Source organism: Carcharhinus amblyrhynchos, chromosome 17, assembly GCF_965287045.1.
Source record: "Carcharhinus amblyrhynchos chromosome 17, sCarAmb.v2.hapA, whole genome shotgun sequence".
NCBI classification, from domain to species: Eukaryota; Metazoa; Chordata; class Chondrichthyes; order Carcharhiniformes; family Carcharhinidae; genus Carcharhinus; species Carcharhinus amblyrhynchos.
Genome location: NC_137340.1, coordinates 2,733,010 through 2,758,898, shown reverse-complemented (window position 1 = coordinate 2,758,898; position 25,889 = coordinate 2,733,010). Strand labels below are relative to the sequence as shown.

Here is a 25,889-nt window from a genome sequence, read left to right as displayed (position 1 = left end):
CTGCCAGAGATTTCTTGCGCTTGAGCAGCTGGTGTTATTTTTGCTAACAGATTTGACTCTGAATTCAGAGCAATGGCAGGAACCTGCTTACGGTATGTTAGCCTTTATAGGAAGGGGTATCACTGTTTGCTGTGCAGACACATGGATTTGGGCCGGTGTCTGTGGGAGTTTGCGCATTCTCCCCGTGCTTGCATGGGTTTTCTCCGGGTGCTCCGGTTTCCTCCCACACCCCAAAGATGTGCTCTTGGGCTGATTGGAGGTAATAAATTGCCTCTAAATTAGTCTTCCCTCAATGTGGAATGCCATAAGCATAGACAAGGGTCATGGGTGGAGGGGGGACTGGTAATGTTAAAATGGCGGCGTGGGCTCGTTGGGCCGAAGGGCCTGTTTCCCGGGCTGTTTTTTTGTTGTTCTTTTGTTTGTTATCTAGTTCCACACTAAAGGTGACTGTAAAAAAGGTTTAGGCCATCAGTAGAGATAATTATTGCCACAAACATTCCTTTTACAAGTATGGGATCTCATTCCCTCAGAAGAAGGATAATGGAGATTTGGAGGAAATTATGTATCATTTCATTTTTCTCCTTGTTTCTTTCAATTCTCTGATTCCCCTCAACATTTCTCACTCTTTGACTGTGTCCTCTTCTGGAGTGCATTTGCACTGACCAGGGCTGCCACTCCATCCCAGGCAGGAGTAGTTCCAGTTATAGCTTTAAATTAAGGGGTGGTAATTAAAGGACAGTAGGTTCTTTCCTCAGAGGGTAGTAAGGGTGTGGAATGCCCTGCCTGCAGCAGTTGTGGACTCGCCAACTTTAAGAGCGTTCGAATGGTCAGTGGATAGGCATATGGATAACATTGGAATAGTTTAGGTTAGAGGGTCATTAGATTGGTTCCACTGGTCGGCACAACATCGAGGGCCTGTACTGTGCTGTAATGTTCTATGTTCTAGTGATCTTGCTGGATGGCCGTCTCCTGGAGCAGGGGTCATCTGTGTTCCGATCTGCCCCACTCCATCGAGAGAGGATCCTCTCTGGAAAGGACAGTGCAGGCTTCTTGCCTGCCGTTGCCTGCAGTCAGCTTGCAGTGGTTAAGTCGCTGTGGGGCAGGTTAATCAGACAGAGCGTGTTGTAACTGTAACGAGAAATTCACGGATATAAAAATTACTAATGATGCATCGGATTCGCCTGAAAACACACCTTTGGTGGGAATCGCACCGTGTTGGCATCAGAACCAACACTTTGCCATGTTTTGGTAAGATTTCGTATGTTGGGAGACATAGAACGTCGAACCCTACAGTGCATAAAGAGGCCCTTCAGCCCATCGAGTCTGCACCGAACACAATCCCACCCAGGCCCTATCCCCATATCCCTACATATTCTACCCACTAATCCCTCTAACCTACACATCCCTGGACACTAAGGGGCAATTTCTTAGCATGGCCAATCAACCTAACCCCCACATCTTCGGACTGTGGGAGGAAACCGGAGTACCCGGAGGAAACCCACGCAGACACGAGGAGAATGTGCAAACTCCACACAGACAGTGATCCCAGCTGGGAATCGAGCCCAGGTCCCTGGAGCTGGGAAGCAGCAGTGCTAACCTCTGTGCTACCTATGCCGACCATAGACCATAAGATATTGGAGCAGAATTAGGCCATTCGGCCCATCGAGTCTGTACTGCCATTCAATCGTGGCTGATATTTTTCTCATCTCCATTCTCCTGCCTTTTCCCCATAACTCCTGATCCCCTTATTGGGCCGAAGGGCCTGTTTCCCATGCTGTGTTGTTCTTTATTCTTTGTTCTAATCAAGAACCTATCCACCTCTGTCTTAAAGAACTCAGTGACCTCCCCTCCACAGCCTTCTGCGGCAAAGAGTTCCACAGATTCCCCACTCTCTGGCTGAAGAAATTCCTCCTCATCTCTGTTTTAAAGGATCGTCCCTTTAGCCTGAGGCTGTGTCTCTGGTTCTAGTTTTTCCTACTAGTGGAAATATCCTCTCCACGTCCACTCTACCCAGGAGCCCAGAGCAATGGCAGGACTTGTACCTAGTTCCACACTAAAGCTGGCTGTAAAAAAGCAGCACCCAGTCGAAATGTCACTTTGAAATGCAAGTACTTTATAAAAGTAGAATTGTGCAGTTTACAAATATAACTGATGTATTAAATCTAACAGATGTATTAATGCAAAGATGCAGACAGTAAAAATTTAACCATGGTGTCAATGCATTAGTAGTATGTTATATGTTTTATCAATGTTATATCTCTGAAGTCAATTTAACTATTTACAGTACAGCAGATGTAAAGTGGATTAATGTGAAGGAAATTAGTAGTAAATGTACTGTTTGCCACTGTCATAGAAATAAACTGCCAATTATTTGGCACAGGGGCAGCATTTTACAGCCCCTGTCCCACTGGGGTAATCATAGAACCCCTACAGTGCCGAAAGAGGCCCATCGAGTCTGCACCGAACACAATCCCACCCAGGCCCTACCCCCATATCCCTACATATTATACCCGCTAATCCCTCTAACCTACACATCCCTGGACACTAAGGGGCAATTTTTTAGCACAGCCAATCAACCTAACCCACACATCTTTGGACTGTGGGAGGAAACCGGAGCACCCGGAGGAAACCCACGCAGACACGAGGAGAATGTGCAAACTCCAACACAGACAGTGACCCCGAGCCAGGAATCGAACCCAGGTCCCTGGAGCTGTGAAGTAGCAGTGCTAACCCACTGTGCTACCGGTAATGCAATGAGCTGTTTGACTTTAGCAAGTGTGAAAATCCCACCAGACAGTGGGGAGTGGGGGGCTGGGGGGTTATAAAGTCCCCTCGTTCCAGAATTTACATCAATTCTAAATATTATTTTCTGTTCAAGTTTGCCAGATGTTTGGATTGTCGTGAACAAAATGCCAATTTTCCCGGTTTCTCTTGCAGCTCTCCTTGCTGTCTATTGGCTTCCATGTTTTCCGTACGATTAAGGTGAACATACTGATGGGAGCATTGCTGACAGATCCCGAATCCTACGCTGACTTTGAGTTCTTGGCCTTTTGGCAAACGCAGTACAACAACATGAACGCTGTCAACTTGTTTTTCGCTTGGATCAAGGTAACAACCTCCTATTCGTAATTCATCAGAAACGAATAAGAAATAGTGCCTTTCAAATTTCACCCGGAATTTGTCAGGGGCGGCACGGTAGCACAGTGGGGTTAGCACTGCTGCTTCACAGCTCCAGGGTCCTGTGTTCGATTCCCGGCTCGGGGTCACTGTCTGTGTGGAGTTTGCACATTCTCCTCGTGTCTGCGTGGGTTTCCTCCCACAGTCCAAAGATGTGCGGGTTAGGTTGATTGGCCGTGCTAAGAAATTGTCCCTTAGTGTCCAGGGATGTGTAGGTTAGAGGGATTAGTGGGTATAATATGTAGGGAATTGGGGTAGGGCCTGAGTGGGATTGTGTTCGGAGCAGACTCGATGTCTTTCTACGCTGTAGGGTTCTATGATTTTACGTTCTATTTATTTCTGTTGAAACCGGGTCATTTTTCTGGGCAAATTCTGCCACTAACTCACGGCCAGCAAATTCTTCCAAACAGGACATGGATGACTAGACAGAATCGTGGATTTCCTGCTGGTTCCCTGTGGAGCAATCCACTCCATCCCGCTCCCTTGCTCAATCTCCACAGCTCTGAAAGTAGATATTATCCAAATGGCCTTCAAATTCCTCTTTGACATCATTGATTGCTTATCTTCCACCACTTCGATGGTGAGTGAGTCGCAGGTCATTGCTACTTGCTGCATAAGAGCGTTGTACCATAGAATCATAGAACCCTACAGTACATAGAAAGGCCATTCAGCCCATCGAGTCTGCCCCGCCATTCAATAAGATCATGGCTGATCTGCCGTGTCTCAGTTCCACATTCCCGCCCTCTCCCCATAACCCTTAATCCCCTCGCCTATCAAAAACCCATCAACCCATGTCTTAAAAATATTTAGCGAGGCAGCCTCCACCACTTCAACGGGCAGAGAATTCCAGGGATTCACCACCCTTTGAGTGAAGAAGTTCCTCCTCAACTCCGTTCTAAACCGCCCCCCCTTTATCTTGAGGCTGTGCCCCCTAGTCCTACTGTCCTTTCTGAGCGGGAAGAGTCTCTCCACCTCTATCCTATCCATCCCATTCATCATCTTATATGTCTCAATGAGATCTCCCCTCATTCCTCTAAACTCTAATGAGTACAAGCCTAGTTTATTCAGCCTCTCCTCATAGTTCAACCCCCTCAACTCCGGTATCAGCCTAGTAAACCACCTCTGCACTCCCTCCAAGGCCAAAATATCCTTGCGTAAGTGCAGCAACCAAAACTGCACACAGTACTCCAGCTGCGGCCTCACCAATGCCCTATACAGCCGCAGCAAGACCTCCCTACTTTTATATTCAATCCCCCTCGCTATGAAGGCCAGCATCCCACTTGCCTTCCTGAGCACCTGGTGCACCTGCAGGCTGGGTTTTTGTGACTCATGCACAAGGACGCCCAGGTCCCTCTGCACCGTCGCATGCTGGAAGAGATATGTTCAGCGCAACTTGTGGGCCGAAGGGCCTGTTTGTGCTGTAGTTTTTCCATGTTCTATATTCTCCTCCCTGGGGTAGTCCAATCTTGAGTTCTTCCAGCAGTGTGTGTCCACTGATCTGCTTCATTTCTGATACAGTTCTGGTCGCCGCATTATAAGAAAGATGTGGAGGCATTGGAACGGGTGTAGAGGAAGTTTACCAGGATGTTGCCTGGTATGGTGGGAAGGTCTTATGAGGAAAGGCTGAGGGACTTGAGGTTGTTTTCATTAGAGAGAAGAAGGTTAAGAGGTGACCTAATTGAGGCATACAAGATGATCAGAGGATTAGATAGGGTGGACAGTGAGAGCCTTTTTCCTCGGATGGTGATGGCTAACACGAGGGGACATAGCTTTAAATTGAGGGGGTGGTAATTATAGGACGGATGTCAGAGGTAGGTTCTTTACTCAGAGGGTAGTAAGGGTGTGGAATGCCCTGCCTGCAGCAGTTGTGGACTCGCCAACTTTAAGGGCGTTCAAATGGTCAGTGGATAGGCATATGGATAACATTGGAATAGTTTAGGTTAGAGGGTCATTAGATTGGTTCCACTGGTCAGCGCAACATCGAGGGCTGAAGGGCCTGTAATGTTCTATTAATTATTCCGTTATGAGGTTGTGCATGAATCTTTTCTTAATGTTTACTCTGTTCATGTTTCTCTTTTTTAACTCAGATCTTCAAATACATTAGCTTCAATAAGACAATGACCCAGTTATCTTCCACTTTGGCGCGATGTGCAAAAGACATCCTTGGCTTTGCGGTTATGTTCTTCATTGTTTTCTTTGCCTACGCTCAGTTGGGATATCTTCTGTTTGGAACCCAAGTGGCGAATTTTAGCACTTTCCTCAAATGCATGTGAGTCCGCTTAAATTTCTGTTCATTTGTACGATTAGAATGACAACTATTGTTACATAAATCAGAAATCACATCAGTCAGTTTATAGTTTCTGCTCTTTCTGTGCTGTCAGGCCAGTTCTCCCTGGGGAGGTGGCAAATGTTAAAGTTTTTACAGTTTATTTATTAGTCACAAAGAGGCTTACATTAACACAGCAATGAAGTTACTGCGAAAATCCCCTAGTCGCCACATTCCTGCATCTGTTCGGGTACACTGAGGGAGAATTTAGCACGGCCAATCCATCTAACCGGCACACCTTTTGGATTGTGGGAGGAAACCAGAGCACCTGGAGGAAACCCAAGCAGACATGGGGAGAACATGTAGAGTCCACACAGACCAAGCCAGGAATTGAACCTGGGTCCCTGGCACTGGGAGGCAGCAGTGCTAACCACTGTGCACCCTACTGTTGAGGAAGGGAAGGAGAGAGAAAATGGAGAACTGCAGAGCTGTTAGCTTGACGCCAGTTGTGGGGAAAATGTTAAAATCAGTGATAACAGGACACTTATAAAATACTGATAGGATTGGGCAGTGTCAAGGTGGATTTGGAGTATTTTGAGGATATAACTTTCGAAATAGATAAAAGGTGAACCAGTAGATGTGGCCTGTTTAGATTTTTAGAAATCTTTTGAGAAGATCCCACACAAGAGGTTTGAAAACAAAACTATAGCTCATAGGATTGAGGGAAAAATATACTGGTACAGATTGACAACTGATTAATGGTCAGAAAACAGAGAGTAGGAATAAATGGGCCATTTCCGTGTTGCCAGGCTGTGACTAATGGGGTACGGGATGTGTAGGTTAGAAGGATTAGCGGGGTAAATGTGTGTGTTTACTGGGATAGGGCCTGGGTGGGATTGTTGTTTGTGCAGACCTGATGGGCTGAATGGCTCCTTCTGCACTGTAGAGATTCTAGGATCAGTTCTTGGTGCCCAGCTTTTCACAATTTAAACCATTTGGACGTGGGGAGTCAATGTAATTTTTCCAGATTTGCACATGACCCAAAACTAGGCGAAAGAGAGAGTTTTCAGGAGAATGTAAAGACCCTTCAAAGGGTTTAGGATAGGCTGAGCGAGTAGGCAAAAATTGGTGAGATGGAATACCGTGTGGACAAATGTGAAGTATCCACTTTGGTAAGAGAAACAGAGATACAGAATATTTCTTAAACCATGAGACCAGCAAATGTTAAACTTTGAAAGCTTTTGGGTGCCTTTGTTCATGACTCCTGTACACAGTATGTACAGGAAGAAATTAAGACAAATTGTACATTAGTGTTTATTACAAGAGGATTTGGATACAGGAGTAAAGATATCTTACTGCAATTATACAGAGGCTCGGTGAGACTATACCTGGGGTGCTGTGTGCTGTTCTGGTCTCCGTAAAGAAAGATATACTTGTGATGGGGGCAGTTCAAAAAAGGTCGGCCAAACTAATTCCTGGAATAGAGGGATAGTCTGATAAGGAAAGATTAAATAGACGGGGATTTTATTCTCTGGAGTTTAGAAGAATGATCTCATTCAAATACAAATCTCTTCCAGGGTTTGACAGGGTAGATACGGAGTGAGGGGGGGAATGTTTCCCTGGCTGAGAGAACATAATCTAGAACATAATCTAGAACATAATCTAGAACATAATCTAGAACATAGTCTAGAACATAATCTAGAAATGGGGACACGTCCTCAGAATGAGGGGCGGGTGAGATGAGGAGGAATTTCTTTGCTCAGAGTGTGGTGGAATTCTCAGTCCCAGAGACCGTGGGGACTCAGTTATTGAGTATGTTCAAGAGTGAGATTGGTAGATTTCTACATACTAAAAACCTCAGGGATACAGGGTTAGTGCAGGAGAATGGTATTGAGATAGGTGACCAGTTACGCAGGCCTGTATCTATTCCTATTTCTTATGTTCCATTGTAGAAGGCAAAAAACAAAGCAAAAATCATCTTACTCCAAAGGTCTAATAAGAGTGAGGAACTTCAAATAATTAATATCGTAACGACAAAGTACTGCAACAATGAATGGGTCAAAGCTGACGATTAGATGTCTCTGCAGAGCTCCCAGATGACTTGGTGATGACCTTCCAAAATTCTCTGGATTCTAGAGTGGTATCGATGGATTGGCAAATGTAACAGCAGCAGCTTAACTTTATAAAGTACCTTTTACCGCAATGAAACATCCCAGGCACCTCAGAGGAGCATTACAAATGATCCAGGTGAAAATATTGGGTCAGTAACCAAAGCTTAGTCAAAGAAGGAGGTTTTAAGAAGTGTTTTAAAGGGAGGGAGTAAAGGGGAGAGGCGTGGGGAGTGAGTTCCTGAGCTTAGGGCCAAGGGAAGTGAAGGGCTGGAGGCACCAATGGTGAAGAAATTAGAACCTGGGCTGTTTAGAGGCCAGAATTGAATGAGAGTGAATAATTCAATGGCTTGTAGGGCTGGAGGAGATTACTGATAGGAGGAGTAGGCTTGGAGGGATTGAAAACAAGGATGCACATTTGAAATCTAATTCCGCGCTTCCAGATGGTGCCATTGAGGCAGCAGGTGAGGGTGTAGGAGGAGGTGAGGGTTAGATCCTTGTGGGACTCTAGAGGTGTGAGAGATGGAAGAGAATTCAGATTCTCTGGCAATGATCAGAGAGACGAGACCGGAGCAGCCAGACGTGGTGGAGATGGTGGGTGGGTTGGCCATGCTAAGTTGCCCCCTAGTGTCCTAAGACGTGTGGGTTAGAGCGCTTAAAAAATGGTAAATGTGCAGGATTATGGGGATAGAGGGCTGTGGACCTGGGAAAGATGCTTTTTCAGAGAGTTGGTGCAGACTCAACAGGTCAAATAACCTCCTTATGGACTATAGGGATTCCGTGGATGTGTTGTGGGGAATGGCACCAGATCAAGAAGGACAAGGAAGGAATCCTTTCCCTTTATTGTGGTCACATTGGATATCATTTCTGACTTTGACCAGAATGGTTTTGGTACCCGGCGTAGTGCCACATTGGAGGGATTCCAACATGGAATTATGGGAACAGTTGAATTTTGGAGGTGAGAATACATTCGAGGACTTTGGAGAGGAAAATGAAGGTGAGAGATGGAAAACTAGCCTGCAAGGATGCTGGGATTAGGAGTGGGATTGGATTTTTTTTTTGAGGAGAGGTGTAATGATGGACGATTTAAAGCAAGGAGGAGCAGCACCTGAAGCCAGAGAACTATTAACAATACGGGCTAAATTGGGAGCTGGGGGAGATATTGTGTGATCAGCAACGTTGGCATTGGATCGATAGAGGAGGGGGTGAGAAACATGGTAGGATATGAGCTCAGAGAAGGAGAGAAGTTAGAGAAAGGTGTGAGGAATGGGCTAGGATGGGAGGGGAGGATTTGTGCAACTGGCTAGTGGAAGAGAGGGACATAATTGATTGGATGATATTGATCTTCTTGAGAAAGAAATTTAGGAGTTTTTATACTTATTGTTGGAGGTGAGGGTGAAGGAATCGAGAGAGAGAGAGATATTTGAGGAGATATTGGAATCCAATCCAGAGGTTATTTGTACATTGCAGCACAATCCTGGCCTAGCGAACCACTTTAGTGGTAGAGAGGAAGTCTTACTGGTGATTGGTGTAGTGAAGGCAGTTGTGATGGTGGACGGCAGAACCTAGTGTCTGAGAAACCCTTCCTATCGGCAGCGATGAGGGAGCTGAAATGTCTCTCAAACCAGGAAAAAAGACCAACGAGACACAAAGCAATGGGAACTAGGGCAAGGAGGAGGAGGAGGAGAAGAAGTGTGGATAGTAAATCAATCGTTCCGGATATATCGTTGGGTCAGCGAGCACGGGGGGGTGTGGGGGGGGTGGTGAGAGAGTGGCGAATGAAGAGACGAAGACTAGAGAGTTGGGGTTTTGGAAGTGCAGTTGTAGATGCGTTGGGAGATAGTCGGAATTCTTCCCCGCAGCAGGAATGGATACATGTGACTCCAGACCCACAACAATATGGCTGGCTCTTCATTGCCCTCAAGAATGGGCAATAAATACTGACCTAGCCAGCGGCACCCACATCCCATGTTACAAACATTTGCACAAAGCGTGTGAAGGAACCTCATAACGTAGAGAGTAATTTAATGTTGAGAAAGAGTGCTTGGTTTACAGAATATTCCTAGGGAGGGATTTAGGTGATTGTTAAATTGAAATCTTTCTAAATTCTGTGCTTTAGATTAAAAAAAAATTAAACAAATATATTTACGGGTGAAACTAACTAATATAAAATATTTCATTCAGTGACACTACAGTGGCAAAATTCGACACTCTAAACAAAGTTCAAATATAAAATAAATTGCGGGACATGAGCAATAATTGCGGTGAATATGACACAATATATTATCATTTTAGTTGTGAATTAAGGTTCTGATTTTGGAATATTTACCTTCATACTGAAATTAGCTAGTTAGTTATGCAAAAAAATCTATTTCTGCATCTTGTTGAAGAGACTCTTTTTGGATTTGCTCAGGGCTGGCACTCAGGGTACAGATTGTGTGGTCTGGTCCCTGAGAGCGCTCACCGCCTACTAAGTGAACACTGATTTGCCTCAATTTCTTTCCAGCTTCACTCAGTTTCGAATAATCCTTGGGGACTTCAACTTTGATGAAATAGACAATGCCAACAGAATCCTGGGTCCGATTTATTTTGTCACCTATGTTTTCTTTGTCTTCTTTGTTCTGCTGGTAAGTTGCACCTCATGCTGAACTCCCGGGAAGTGAGCCGCAGGTCCCGAGGGAATAAACATTGTTACATTTCCCTCCATTGTCAAAAAAAAGGCACAAGTCTTTATAAGGGAGTAAATCACAGAAAACAGCTGAATTTATAAAATGAGTAAAAAGGGCGAGATGAGTGACATTTGGATAATAAAAATCACTCTCTTCAGATATTCCGATTGTAAGAAAGACAAAATCCAATGTCCAACAAGAGACGTTCTGGGATAAGAGACAGAAAACCAACAGAGGCTTTCGAAATCTATGCCTCAGTGTTAAAATGGAGTGAGACACTTGACTGAAATGCTGGTGATGAGGGCACTTCTCCCTCTCCCCACCCCGTCCGACAAACCCCTCTATACAGGTTGGGCCCCAGTGTTGGAGGGAGTCTGGAGGGAGGTTTGAGTGGTACCTACTTCATTGCCAAGAACAGGGCTCTAAGACACCCAGAACTTTTGCATTTTTAAAACTTTCCTCATGGATCAAGAGCAGTAGGAATGATCTTCCAAAATCCACAAGGAATCCTTGGGATTAACATCCCTCCCTCTACTAAGCTTCACATTCCTCCCAGTTACACTCATCTCTGAAACCAATTGTCCGCTGGAGGCTGTTACCTCTGATTCCCAAAAGTTACCTCCAATTGAGACGGTTATACCAGATCCTTAGAATAGGAAGTCAAGAGGCGTAAGATAAATTTTAATGGGTGGGCCTTGATGTAGAACCCTATGGTGCAGAAGGAGGCCATTTGGCCCATTGAGCCTGCAACAATTCCACCCAGGCTCTATCCCATTGCTCCATATATTTACCCAGCTAATCCTCCTGACATGTGTGGCCGATCCACCTATCTCACACCTCTTTGGAGTGCGGGAAGAAACCAGAGCACCCGGTGGAAACCCACACAGAGACAGGGAGAATGTGCAAACTCCCATCACTCTCACTTCCTAGTTAAAATTCCAGTAGAAATCCTACAGTGCAGGAAGAGGCCATTCAGCCCATCAAGTCTGCACCAACCACAATCCCACCCAGGCCCTACCCCTATATCCCTAGATATTTTACCCACTAATCCCTCTAACTTCACATCTCAGGACACTGAGGGCAATTTTAGCACGGCCAATCAACCTAACCAGCACATCTCTGGACTGTGGGAGGAAACTGGAGCGCCTGGAGGAAACCCACACAGACACAAGGAGGCTTCGCACAGACAGTGACCCGAGCCGGGAATCGAACCCAGGACCCTGGAGCTGTAAAGCAGCAGTGCTAACCACTGTGCTACCGGTAATTGCAGGCCTGCAGTCAGGAAAAGTTTCAATTAAGGATGAAGATTGACAAATACCTAGTTAAAGAGAAAACAGAGAGGAATAGAGAGCATAGATTTCCAAAGCACACTGGACAAACCTTGGCATTGTATGAGGAACTAACACACATGGTAATAGGAAATACGCAGTGAATATAATGCAATGGATGGAACCTACGGAAGGTATTTAATAAGGTACCACATACACTGGACAGTGAGAGGTAAAGATTTAGGAGGATGGGAGATAGAAGATGGAATTAAATGTTGATAAAGAGGGAGAAAGCAGACAGTGGGAGCGAGGAGGAGTTTTTCCAGAGTGGTTGGAAGTGGGAATTGCGTCCATTTCCATCCGGATCAAAACCCACTCACTCCAAATTAACAATGATTTGATTTAGTAACCTCTTTCCATTGTAAATGCAACATTTTTCTCGAAACAAAATCCACTATTTACAAGCAGAAATCTGAGATTTAGTTTGATTCAGTTATCCGAGCTAATTTTTCTTCTCTCTTTCAGAATATGTTCCTGGCTATTATAAACGATACCTACTCCGAGGTGAAAGCCGATCTCTCCGTTCAGAAAAATGAACTCCAGATTACAGACTTCATTAAACAGGTACAGGTGTGCTGGACTCCCCAGGAAACCTGGTCAACACAAATACGAAATTCAAATCATGTAGGAATGGGAGCGTGTATCCTCCTTCAAAAGATCTCAGGCAATTATTTCTCTCCTGAGGGAAGATTTTTAAAATTCTTTATTCGGGTTAAGGTGCTGGGGAGCAGGTACAGAGGAGATGTCGGGGGGTAAGTTTTTCACTCAGAGGGTGGTGAGTGAATGGAATCGGCTGCCGTCAGTGGTGGTGGAGGCGAACTCGCTGGGGTCTTTTAAGAGACTTCTGGATGAGTACATGGGATTTAATGGGATTGGGGGATATAGATAGGCCTGGTAGGTAGGGATAGGATCGGCGCAACTTGTGGGCTGAAGGGCCTGTTTGTGCTGTAGTATTCTGTGTGCTCTGGGCACTGCAGGCTGGGCTAGCATTCATTGTCCATCACTAGTTGCCCTTAAGGAGATGGTTAGCTGCCTTCTTGAAACGCTGCAGTCCTTGTGATACAGGTACATCTGTTAGGGAGGGAGTTGCAGGATTTTGACCCAGTGACATAGTTCCCAGTTAAGATGGTAAGTGACTTGGAGAGGAACCCCTTGGTGGTGTTCCCAGGTGTCTGCTGCCCTTGTGGGTTTGGAAGGTGCTGTCTAAGGAACCTTGGGTGAGTTCCTGCATCTTGTAGATGGTACATATGCTGCCACTGTGTGTTGGTGATGGATGCTTGTGGAAGGGATGCCAATAAAATAGGCTTCTTCGTCAAAGGTGATGTCAAGTTTCTTGAGTGTTATCAGAGCTGCACTCATCTGAACAAGTGGAGAGTGGTCCATCACACTCCTGACTTGCGTTTTGTAGATAGTGGACAGGTGGGAGTCAGGAGGTGAGTTACTTGCTGCAGGATTGTCAGCCTCTTGTCTGCTGTTGTAGACACAGTATTTATATGGTTCGTCCAGTTCAGTTTCTGGTCAATGTTTGTTGCCTGCCGCACAGTCTGTTTTAACCCTTATACAAAGAACAAAATCAGCCCGGGAAACAGGCCCTTCAGCCCAACGAGCCCACGCCGCCATTTTAACATTACCAATCCCCCCTCCACCCATGACCCTTATCTATGCTTACGGCATTCCACATTGAGGGAAACTAATTTAGGGACAATTTATTCCTGCCAATCAGCCTAACAGCACATCTTTGGGGTGTGGGAGGAAACTGGAGCACCCGGAGAAAACCCACGCAAGCACGGGGAGAATGCGCAAACTCCCACAGACACCGGCCCAAATCCATGTGTCTGCACAGCAAACAGTGATAGTCACTGAGCTGTCAAATACGGTGGACAAATAACTACAAGTAGACGTTAGTACAAGCAATATTTATTTAAACCCACACAATCAAAATCGTTCACCTGACCAACAATAAGTTATCTTACAGGAAAATACTAAAGTTCAAGTCCAATACAAGACCTTGACTTGACTTTGTGTGACAGGCAAATACCCAAGTAGATATTGGCCTTTATCTGTGCGCTTGGTGGTAGTCATCTGTGTGGTCTGGTCTGGCACTCTGGCTCTGGTCTTCCTTCCTTCTCGGATGTGGTGGCTCTCCTCGTGCTGGTCGTCGTTGGCGATGGTCTCCATTGTTCTAGCTCGTTCGTGGGGTCAGAGAGAGAGAGGTTGATTGATTCTTGGTTGTGCAGCACCCTTTATACCCAGTTTGGTTTTACACCCCTTTTGGCCATTGCCGATCAATTGATCAGGATTTGATCTGTCTGATCGATGAGTCCAATCAGGTGCTACCACACTGATCTCTACGTGTGTCACCAGCAGCCATGTCTAGCTGCCGGAGGCACATAGGTCACATACCTCCCTCCTAAATAAAGATTCACAGTGCTCTTATGTCTGGTACACCACCCAGTGTGACCACATAGTCTCTCTCATCCTGGAGATAACCCATATCCTGTTTACTCACTCGTTCGGGTTGCAGCCTGTTTGTGTCTCTCTTTAAACAGCAGCCTGTCGGTTTAGTTCTTGCCCATTTGTCCCAGAGTGCTTTACAAATCGCCATTTTAGATGGCCCATTTGGCCACAGTGGTAACTACAGTAAAAAGTCTGACAACACCAGGTTTTAGTCCAACCTATTTATTTGATAATATACTCACAAGCTTTCGGGGTTAGCCCCTTCGTCAGGTGAATGGAGAGTTCTGGCCTCAGACAGAGCGTATAAAGCACAGACAGTTTAGAGATTACTGATTAGAATGTGAATCTTTACACCTAACCTGCTGTTCAAGACCTGAAGTGGCTGATAATGTGAGTGGAAGGAGCACTGATCACAGGTTAAAGAGATGTGTATTGTCTCCAGACAGTACCTCACTTACTGTAAAACCTCACTTACTGTACTGTCTGGAGACAATACACATCTCTTTAACCTGTGATCAGTGCTCCTTCCACTCACATTATCAGCCACTTCAGGTCTTGAACAGCAGGTTAGGTGTAAGGATTCGCATTCTAATCAGTAATCTCTAAACTGTCTGTGCTTTATATGCTCTGTCTGAGGCCAGAACTCTCCATTCACCTGATGAAGGGGCTAACCCCGAAAGTTTGCGAGTATATTATCAAATAAATAGGTTGGACTAAAATCTGGTGTTGTCAGACTTTTTACTGTGTTTACGCCAGTCCAACGCCGGCATACCCACATCACAGTGGTAACTCACAGGGTAATGATGGTGGGGGTTCAGTAATGGTAATGCCATTGAACTTCAAGGGATTGTGATTAGATTCTCTCTTGCTGGAGATAGTCATTGGTGCCACACAAATGCCAGGCAATATTACTGCCACTTATCAGCCAAAGCCTGGATATTGTCCAGGATTTGGATATTGTCCAGGATTTGGATATTGTCTGCTTGGTCACCCATGTCCAATAAAACTCTATTTGGGCAGTTGAGATGGGTTTGATATTGGGAAATGTTTAATTCCTGTTTGCCCCCAAACCCAATCACTTGTAGTGTTAAAAACTACACCATACATTTCCCTCAATGGTTCTTTCCAATTCATGAGAAACTCTTTGCAAATCATTTTGATCAACTCTACTCACTATCCTGTTGTGTAGGAAGTAATTAGATTATTAAAATAAATCTCTTGCTGTTGTGGAAAGTTGGCGCATGAATGTAGCAGCAGGATGGGGCAAACAGTCAGAATGTCAGTGGACAAGTAAAGGAGAGGTGCCAGACCCAAGCACCATGAGTTCAAAACCCAGCGCAGCAACAGGGAAATTTAAACTCAGTCAATTAATAAAGGCCATGAAACGAATGGATTATTGATAAGAATCCATCTGGTTCCTTAATGCTCTTTCAGGGAAGTAGCAACTCACCACAGCTCCTTAGGCAGCACCTTCCAAACACATGACCACTGCCACCTAGGACAAGAGCAGCGGATGCCTGGGAATGCCACCGGGAGGCTCCCCTCCATAAAACAAAGAACACAGGCTCCTCGTGTAGATTCCTGCGTAAATCCAGTAAGAATCACTGGTCTTCTCTTTGCCAGCTGAGGGAGAGTGGAGTTTATAGGCAGGGCTACAACACCCAACCTCGAGTCTCCACTGGGCACTTTTTGCCAGGTTACTACAGTTTGCAAACTATTGGTCGCAAACTATTTGCTGTATAATTCTGATTAAAATCTGTCTTTTGTCCAACATCCTTTCAAATATGGGCAGCACGGTATCACAGTGGTTAGCACTAGTGCTTCACAGCTCCTGGGTTCGATTCCCGGCTCAGGTCACTGTCTGTGTGGAGTTTGCATGTTCGCCTCGTGTCTGCATAGGTTTCCTCCGGGTGCTCCAGTTTCCTCCCACAGTCCAAAGATGTGAGGGTTGGGTTGATGCTAAGAAATTGCCCCTTAGTGTCCCGGGATGTAGAGGGATTAGTGGGTATAATATGTAGGGATATGGGGGTAGGGCCTGGGTGGGATTGTGTTCGGTACAGACTCGATGAGCCGAATGGCCTCTTTCTGCACTGTAGAGTTCTACGAAATAAATCCAAATTCTGGGTTGGTTTATATTTGTGCTTCTGTGAATATTACTTTTGTAAACACAAACTATCCCTGTATCTGAGAGTAAGGCCATGATTTCCAGTGGAAAACTCATCTGATTTGATTGATAAAATTAGCTGCAAGTGACCAGCCACAGTGCTATGGAATAATAATATCCTGTAATAATATTCTTCACAGGAGTTTATGAACATTTATGATTCATTATTGCCTTTATTGGACAGGGCATAGAGTATAAAAGTTGGCATACGATGTTGTAGTTATATAGAACGTTGGTTAGGCCACATTTGGAGTACTGCGTCCAGTTCTGGTCGTCACACTACCGGGAGGACGTGGAGGCTTTGGAGAGAGTACAGAAGAGGTTTACCAGGATGTTGCCTGGTACGGAGGGTCTTAGCTACAAGGAGAGATTGGGCAAATTGGGGTTGTTCTCCCTGGAAAGACAGAGGATGAGGGGAGACCTAATAGAGGGGTACCTAGAAAAGAATGGTTTGATCGAGCAGACGCAGCACAGATTCGTTAAGGGGAAGTCATGTTTAACAAATTTATTGGATTTCTATGAGGATGTGACTAGTGCGGTAGACAGAGGGGAACCGGTGGATGTGGTGTTTTTAGATTTCCAAAAGGTGTTTGATAAGGTGCCTCACAAAAGGTTGCTTCAGAAGGTTAGGGGGCATGGAGTTGGGGGTAGGGTGTTAGCGTGGATAGAGGATTGGTTGTCTAATAGGAAGCAGAGAGTTGGTATCAATGGGTGCTATTCGGATTGGCAGTTGGTGACTAGTGGAGTGCCGCAGGGATCGGTGCTGGGGCCTCAGCTATTTACCATTTATATAGATGATCTGGAGGAGGGAGCTGAGTGTAGGGTGACGAAATTTGCAGATGACACGAAGGTGAGTGGAAAAGCAAATTGCGTGGAGGGTGTGGAAAGTCTGCAGAGGGATCTGGATAGGCTGAGTGAGTGGGCGAGGACCTGGCAGATGGAGTATAATGTTAGCAAATGTGAGGTTATCCACTTTGGTAGAAGTAATAGGAGGGATTATTATTTAAAAGGTGAAAAGCTGCAGCATGCTACGGTGCAGAGGGACCTGGGGGTCCTTGTGCATGAATCGCAAGAACCCAGTCTGCAGGTGCAGCAGGTGGTCAGGAAGGCGAATGGGATGCTGGCCTTTATAGCGAGGGGGATTGAATATAAAAGCAGGGAGGTCTTGCTGCAACTGTACAGGGCACTGGTGAGGCCGCAACTGGAGTACTGTGTGCAGTTTTGGTCGCCGTATTTGCGCAAGGATATATTGGCCTTGGAGGGAGTGCAGAAGAGGTTCACTAGGCTGATACCGGAGATGAGGGGGTTAGACTATGAAGAGAGACTGAATAGACTGGGTCTGTACTCATTGGAGTTTAGAAGGATGAGGGGGGATCTTATAGAGACGAATAAGATAATGAAGGGGATGGATAGGGTAGAGGTAGAGAGATTCTTCCCACTTAGAAAGGATAGCAGGACTAGAGGGCACAGCCTCACAATTGGGGAGGGGGGGGGCGCGGTTGGGGGTGCAGTTTAGATCAGAGTTGAGGAGGAACTTCTTCACTCAAAGGGTGGTGACTCTCTGGAATTCTCTGCCCATTGAAGTGGTGGAGGCTACCTCGCTGAATATATTTAAGTCACGGGTAGATAGGTTTCTGATAGACAGGGGAATTAAGGGTTATGGGGAGAAAGCGGGAAAGTGGAACTGATCCACTTCAGATCAGCCATGATCTTATTGAATGGCGGGGCAGGCTCGAAGGGCTAGATTATGTTCTTATGTTCTAAAATTGTGAAGGGTATGGATAGGGTGAACAGTGGGAAACTTTTCCCCAGGTCGGAGGTGATGAACACAAGGGGTCACAAGTTCAAGGTGAGGGGGTCAAGGTTCAACACAGATGTCAGGGGGACGTATTTTACACAGAGGGTGGTGGGGGCCTGGAATGCGCTGCCAAGCAGGGTGGTGGAGGCAGACACACTGGGATTGTTTAAGACTTATCTGGATAGACACATGAACAGACTGGGAATGGAGGGATACAAACGAATGGTCTAGTTGTGGGCATGAGCGGTGCAGGCTTGGAGGGCCGAAGGGCCTGTTTCCTGTGCTGTACTGTTCTTTGTTCTATTATCACTGCATAGAAATTATTTTTTCGTAGTGTTAACCTTCAAACATTAAAATATTCTCTGTCCTTTAATATCTTTAGGAAATAGTGTGTAAAAAAAAAAACAGAAATGAGATGGATTGGCCATACTGAATTGCCCCTCAGTGACAGAGGGGGGGGTTAGCAGGATACATACCTTGGGTTATAGGGATTGTTGCTGGTGCAGGCTCAATGATTAAATGGCCTCCTTTGCACTGTAGGGGTTCTAGGATTAAGGGATTGCCCAGGTTATACGTTAACACTGAGTTCTGGGTGTAAGTGTCTCCGTCTCTGTTCTCACAGGGTTATAACAAAGCTCTATCAAAAATGAAGCTGAAAAAGGAGCGAATTTCTGATGTGCAGAAAACTCTTCAGAATGGATCCAAAAAGCTGGATTTTGAGGACTTCAGGAGCAACCTTAAGGAGTATGTATTTCTTTCTGATAAAGCTTGAGGGTGGCCACAAAATCACTAACAAGTGTCTAAGTTTCCTGGAGATGGTTCATAAGAACATAAATAGGAGCAGGAGTAGGCCTTCTAGCCCCTCGAGCCTGCCCCGCCATTCAATAAGATCATGGCTGATCTGAAGTGGATCAGTTCCACTTTCCCGCTTTCTCCCCTTAATTCCCTTGTCTATCTGAAACCTATCTACCCGCGTCTTAAGTATATTTAGCGAGGTAGCCTTCACCACTTCAACGGGCAGAGAATTCCAGAGATTCACCACCCTTTGAGTGAAGAAGTTCCTCCTCAACTCCATTCTAAACCGCCCCCCCCTTTATCTTGAGGCTGTGCCCCCTCGTCCTACTGTCCTTTCTGAGCGGGAAGAGTCTCTCCACCTCTATCCTATCCATCCCATTCATCATCTTATACGTCTCAATGAGATCTCCCCTCATTCTTCTAAACTCTAACGAGTACAAGCCTAGTTTATTCAGCCTCTCCTCATAGCTCAACCCCCTCAACTCCGGTATCAGCCTAGTAAACCTCCTCTGCACTCCCTCCAAGGCCAAAATATCCTTGCGTAAGTGCAGTGACGAAAACTGCACACTTTCACTTTCCTGTCTTCTCATTGGCTGGCAAGAGACTGACTCATGGGTCCACAGCCACTCCTCATCCAATCAGAGCAAGGCAGACTGACATCACCAGAGCTTCATTTTTGCATTGACCTCAGCACCCCTCCACACAACTATCGCCAGAGTTAGCCTCAGCATCCCCTCGTTGTTAGAGCTCCAACCACAATTTCACAGAGACCTACACTGCAGAATGAGGCCATTCGGCCCAGCAAGTCTGCACCAATCACAATCCCAGCATGGCCCTATCCCTATAACCCCATGCATTTACCCTAGCCAATCCCCCTGACACTAAGGGTCAATTTAGCAAGGCCCATCCACCAAACAGGCACATCTTAAGGGAGGAAACTGGAGCATCCAGAGGAAACCCACGCAGACATGGGGAGAATGTGCAAACTCCACACAGAGTGACCCAAGCTGGGAATTGAACCCGGATGCCTGGCGCTGTCAGGCTAACCACTGCGCCACCTAAGAAATATCTATTTTGGGTTGCTGATTCATTCCAGATATAATGTGGTTACACCAGACTGGACCAATCCGACAGAGATTCTGAATACTCCCTCATTCTCATAACTAATTAAATAATTCATGAAAAGCATGGCAGTTGCTTTCATTGATGTTACAAAGCTGTAATCACTCCCAAAGCCTGAGGTAAAGTTTCATCTTCACCTCTTGTTCACCTCTGGACATGTGGGGGTCACACCTTCAGTATCTGATAGACCTCCCTGTTCCTGAAGTGGGGATGTTCATTGTACAAATTTACCTCAAATGTACAAAATAATGTTGCTGGAAATAATAGACGTGAGGGGGGGAGTAACTGATAAATTGAGCTTTTTAATATAATTATGTAGTGAGGTTTAAGAATTAATAATTTAGAAGGAAATAGAAAATGATTACCGATTGTTTTACTACAGAGAACCAGATTTTCCTTTTATTGTCAAGGTTAGCACCAAATACATCTTAATAGCAATAGATCTTTACACAACTTAAAATCAGCAGATCATCAGTGGCGTTTAGCACTTCAAGAACTGCACTAGTGAGTTTAGAAGGATGAGGGGGGATCTTATAGAGACGTATAAGATAATGAAGGGGATGGATAGGGTAGAGGTAGAGAGATTCTTCCCGCTCAGAAAGAATAGCAGGACTAGAGGGCACAGCCTCAAGATAAAGGGGAGGCAGTTTAGATCGGAGTTGAGGAGAAACTTCTTCACTCAAAGGGTGGTGAATCTCTGGAATTCTCTGCCCATTGAAGTGGTGGAGGCCACCTCGCTGAATATATTTAAGTCACGGGTAGATAGGTTTCTGATAGACAGGGGAATTAGGGGGAGAAAGCGGGAAAGTGGAACTGATCCACTTCAGATCAGCCATGATCTTATTGAATGGCGGGGCAGGCTCGAAGGGCTAGATGGCCTACTCCTGCTCCTATTTCTTATGTTCTAAGTGGACCTTTTTTAGTGATAATGAAGGTGTAGAATTACACAGCAAAAACAACTGTCTTAAGACCAGATAACAATAGGGGTGGCAGTCGAACTGAGATAAATTAGAGCTCTCTGATGTGGGTGCAAAGGTAAGTATGTGGCAGAACCCTTAAGAGTATTGATAGGCAGAGGGATCTGGGTGTGCAGGTACACAGGTCACTGAAAGTGGCAATGCAGATGGAGAAGGTAGTCAAGAAGGCATATGGCATGCTTGCCTTCATCGGCCGGGGTACTGAGTTTAAAAATTGGCAAATCACGTTGCAGCGTTTTAGAACCTTAGTTAGGCTGCACTTGGAATAAAGTGTTCAATTCTGGTCGCCACACTACCAGAAGGATGTGGAGGCTTTGGAGAGGGTACAGAAAAGATTTACCAGGATGTTGCCCTGGTATGGAGGGCTTTAGTGATGAGGAGAGGTTGGAGAAACTTGGTTTGTTCTCACTGGAGTGACAGAGGTTGAGGGGTGACCTGATAGAAGTCTACAAGATTATGAGAGGCATGGACAGAGAGGATAGTCAGAAGCTTTTTCCCAGGGTGGAAGAGTCAATTAATAGAACATAGAACACTACAGCACAAACAGGCCCTTCGGCCCACTAGTTGCACCAATCACTTGTATACCCACTAAGCCATAGACCTATCTATAACCCCCAATCCCATTAAACCCCATATACTCATCCAGAAGTCTTTTAAAAGACCCCAGCGAGTTCGTCTCCACCACCACTGACGGCAGCCGATTCCACTCACTCACCACCCTCTGAGTGAAAAACTTACCCCTAACATCTCCTCTGTACCTGCTCCCCAGCACCTTAAACCTGTGTCCTCTCATAGCGACCATTTCAGCCCTGGGAAATAGCCTCCGAGAATCCACCCTATCTATTCCTCTCAACATTTTATAAACCTCTATCAGGTCGCCTCTCAATCTTCGTCTCTCCAGGGAGAAGAGACCGAGCTCCCTCAACCTATCCTCATAAGGCATGCCTCCCAATCCAGGCAACATCCTTGTAAATCTCCTCTGCATCCTCTCAATAGCTTCCACATCCTTCCTGTAGTGAGGCGACCAGAACTGCGCACAGTACTCCAAGTGGGGTCTGACAAGGATCTTGTAAAGTTGCAGCATTACCTCCCGACTCCTAAACTCAATCCCTCGATTAATGAAGGCCAGTACACCATACGCCTTCTTGACCACATCCTCCACCTGCGAGGCCCATTTAAGAGTCCTATGGACCCAGACCCCAAGATCCTTCTGATCCTCTACACTGCTAAGACTCCTACCCTTGATATTGTACTCCTTCATCCCATTGGACCTGCCAAAAATGGACCACTACACATTTATCTGCATTGAAGCCACTTCTCCGCCCAGTCCTGCATCCTATCTATGTCCCGCTGCAACCTCTGACATCCCTCCAGACCATCCACAACACCACCAACCTTCGTATCGTCGGCGAACTTACTAACCCATCCCTCCACTTCCTCATCCAGGTCATTTATGAAAATGACAAACAGCAAGGGTCCTAGAACAGATCCCTGGGGCACTCCACTGGTGACTGACCTCCATGCAGAAAAAGACCCATCCACAACCACTCTCTGCCTTCTGCTGAGAGAATAGCGGGGGGGACAGGTTTAAGGTGTGAAGGGCAAGGAGATGTACGAGGCCGATTTTTTTTTTTAAACACAGGGAGTAGTGGGTGCCTGGAACTAGTTGCCAGGGGAGATAGTGGAAACGGATATCGTAGTGACTTTTAAGGAGCATCTTGACAAGTACATGAATAGGATGGGAATAGAGGGATATGGTCCCTGGAAGGGTTAAGGGGGTTTTAGTTAAGTCTGGCAGCATGGTCGGTTCAGGCTTAGAGGATCTGTTCGTGTGCTGGAATTTTCTTTGTTCTTTGTGACTAGTACAAGCTGTGCCTGTTTTGTTAAAACCTATATGTATTGTTAGATTGAAGTTTAAACAATGTATGTGCTTGGTATGGTAGAAATATGTGCAGTTTTTCTGTAAACACCTTTATCTAAGTAGTACGCTCCCCGCCTATTCTTGAATGAAGCGTTTGTAACCTGCTCTGAGTCTCCTGTGGTTAGTTTATGAATAATCAGCGATATCAGGATCTTGGAATGTGACCGTACACCCCAAGAACCTGAGATTTCCTGATACCCACCCTCCACTGACAGGAACCTGAGTTATTGAATGTTTGCTGAGAAAGGACCAATTGTTTTTCAGCTTGGGTCATTCCGACCAAGAGATCAAAGAAACCTTCTCAAGGTTTGACTCTGATGACAATAAGATCTTGGATGAGGAAGAGCAGATGAGAATGCGGAATGAATTAGAAGAAAAGAAGGTAAGGAAATTAGCTGCAAGGAATGAGAAATGACCTTGGATCTATTCCATGTTTGCCATGACCAGTTACGGATTGTTTGCATCTGTATTGTTTGCGGCACAGTGGGTTAGCACTGCTGCTTCACAGCTCCAGGGACCTGGGTTCGATTCCCGGCTCGGGTCACTGTCTGTGTGGAGTCTGCACATTCTCCTCGTGTCTGCGTGGGTTTCCTCCGGGTGTCCCGGTTTCCTCCCACAGTCCAAAGATGTGCGGGTTTGGTTGATTGGCTGTGCTAAGAAATTGCCCCTTAGTGTCCAGGTTAGAGGGATTAGTGGGTATAATTAGGTCTGTACTCGGAGTTTAGAAGGATGAGGGGGCGGGATCTTATAGAGACGTATAAGATAATGAAGGGGATGGATGGGGTAGAGGTAGAGAGATTCTTCCCGCTCAAAGGATAGCAGGACTAGAGGGCACAGCCTCAAGATAAGGAGGGCGCAGTTTAGAACAGAGTTGAGGAGGAACTTCTTCACTCAAAGGGTGAATCTCTGGAATTCTCTGCCTGTTGAAGTGGTGGGGGCTGCCTCGCTAAATATATTTAAATCATGGGTAGATAGGTTTCTGATAGACAGGGGAATTAAGAGGAGAAAGCAGGAAAGTGGAACTGATCCACTTCAGATCAGCCATGATCTTATTGAATGGCGGGGCAGGCTCGAAGGGTTAGATGGCCTACTCCTGCTCCTATTTCTTATGTTAATATGTAGGGATAGGGGGGTAGGATTGTGTTCGGTGCAGACTCGATGGGCTGAAGGGCCTCTTTCTGCACTGTAGGGTTCTGTGATTCTAAACCAGGTGTAGAGCTTTGACTGAATTGTGAAAAAAATGCATTCCTTATTTACAGGAAAAGTAGAAGAAAGTGTTAGTAATCAAGACTTTGTCAATAGTTTAAAACTTGAAGTCCCCTTTAACAGTGACGTTATGGAACCTATAACGCAGTCCCAGGACTGATGTGCTGCTCCTGGGCACTGGACACATTTATACAGAACTGTCAAATAACATCAGTCCATTTAAATAATCTGACGGGAGTCTTTGGACATTGTTCACCCTTAGAGGGGAAATTGCAGCATTTTAAAGAATTAAAGAGGCAGAAACATTACAGGATTACCCTGAGGATGTTGAATCTACTGAAGCAGAGGGTACTCCCTACTGAGGGATATCAGAGCCAGTTGTTTCCGGAACACTGAGCAAATCACTTCGAAACATAGGAGTAACCGTCTCTGATGTGGGTATTATGAAGAAGGTGTTTGTTTTTATAATGGATTGTGTGTTCGCTGGGATCTGGATGTATTGATTGGGTTTTCACGAAAGGGGATTTTTTTGTTCATCGTGAATTCTGTAATCGATATTTCGAAGTGAATACTGGGTGGGTTGGAAATGGGGAGGAACAAAGAACACTACAACACAGGAACGGGCCCTTCACCCCACCAAGTCTGTGCCAATCACATTGTTGTATCGAGACCATCGCTCTATTTCCCACTGGTTCACATCTCTATCCAGATAAATCTCAAAAAGGTCACTAATGTATCTGCCTTAACCACCAAATTGTTAATATAAATAAGTGGGCCCAGCACCGATCCCCTGAGGCAAACCACTGGTCACAGGCCTCCAGTCTGAAGAACAACCCTCTACAACCACCCTCTGGCTTCTACCAACTGGCAAGCCTGTTTTATATCCAATTGGTTCATTCTCCCTGGATCTCATGAGATTGAACCTTACTGACCAGTCTACCATGCGGAACCTTGTCAAAGGCCTTACTGAAGTCCATGTAGACAATGTCAACTGCACTGCCCTCACCTTGGTCACCCCTTCAAAAAAACTCTCAAGTTTGTAAGACACAATTGCCCACTCTCAAAGCCATGCTGACTTCCCTAATCAGTCCTTGCCTTTCCAAACGCATATAGATTCTGTCTCTCAGCATACCTTCCAACAAATATCAAAGAACAACACGGGAAACAGGCCCTTCGGCCCAACGAGCCCACGCCGCCATTCTAACATTGTGAGTCCCCTCTCCCACCCGTGACCCTTGTCTACGCTTATGGCACTCCACATTGGACACCAGATTGAGGGGAGACTAATTTAGGGACAATTTGTTACACCAATCAGCCTAAGAGCACATCTTTGGGGTGTGGGAGGAAACCGGAGCACCCGGAGAAAACCCACGCAAGCACGGGGAGAATGCGCAAACTCCCACAGACACTAGCCCAAATCCATGTATCTGCACAGCAAACAGTGATAGTCACTGAGCTGTCGTGTTGCCCATCAGTTGGTCCAGTTTAAGCGTACACTAACGACGTGAAGCACTAGGCAACTCTCGAAGCAACATCCAAGAGCAGCCCTCGCACGACCCATCGCGTGTATGCCCCTCGTTGGGCAATTTACCCACTACTGACATTAGGCTCACTGATCTGTAGTTCCCTGGTTTTTTCCTGTGTCTTTCTTAAATAACAGCACAGTATTCCAGCACCTTACCCATGGTTGTCAATGATTTATATATCTCAGCTAGAGAGTACTAATTGATTGATAAGTGGGCTGATTGCTAAAGGTGTTGCCATGGAGAATGCAGCAGAAAACAGTTAACTGCCAAGCATTTGTTTCGAATGCAAATTAGTCGAGGCATTAACATGGGGAATGAGCAGGGAATGACTGCCTGTGTAGTTCAGTTGAACAACCGAGTCTGTGCTCAGTCCTC

The 25,889-nt window shown here is 45.7% G+C and overlaps 1 protein-coding gene across 1 annotated transcript in view; it reads left to right on the top strand.

The window, feature by feature from the left end:
- Window positions 1-25,889, top strand: part of pkd2l1 (polycystic kidney disease 2-like 1) — a 118,137-nt gene that overhangs the window by 85,606 nt on the left and 6,642 nt on the right. Inside the window, exons 9-14 of the mRNA XM_080206024.1 lie at window positions 2,938-3,108; window positions 5,265-5,446; window positions 10,058-10,178; window positions 12,014-12,112; window positions 18,590-18,711; window positions 23,047-23,164. Coding sequence (XP_080062150.1) covers window positions 2,938-3,108; window positions 5,265-5,446; window positions 10,058-10,178; window positions 12,014-12,112; window positions 18,590-18,711; window positions 23,047-23,164 — 813 coding nt within the window. The remainder of the gene's footprint in view (window positions 1-2,937; window positions 3,109-5,264; window positions 5,447-10,057; window positions 10,179-12,013; window positions 12,113-18,589; window positions 18,712-23,046; window positions 23,165-25,889) is intronic.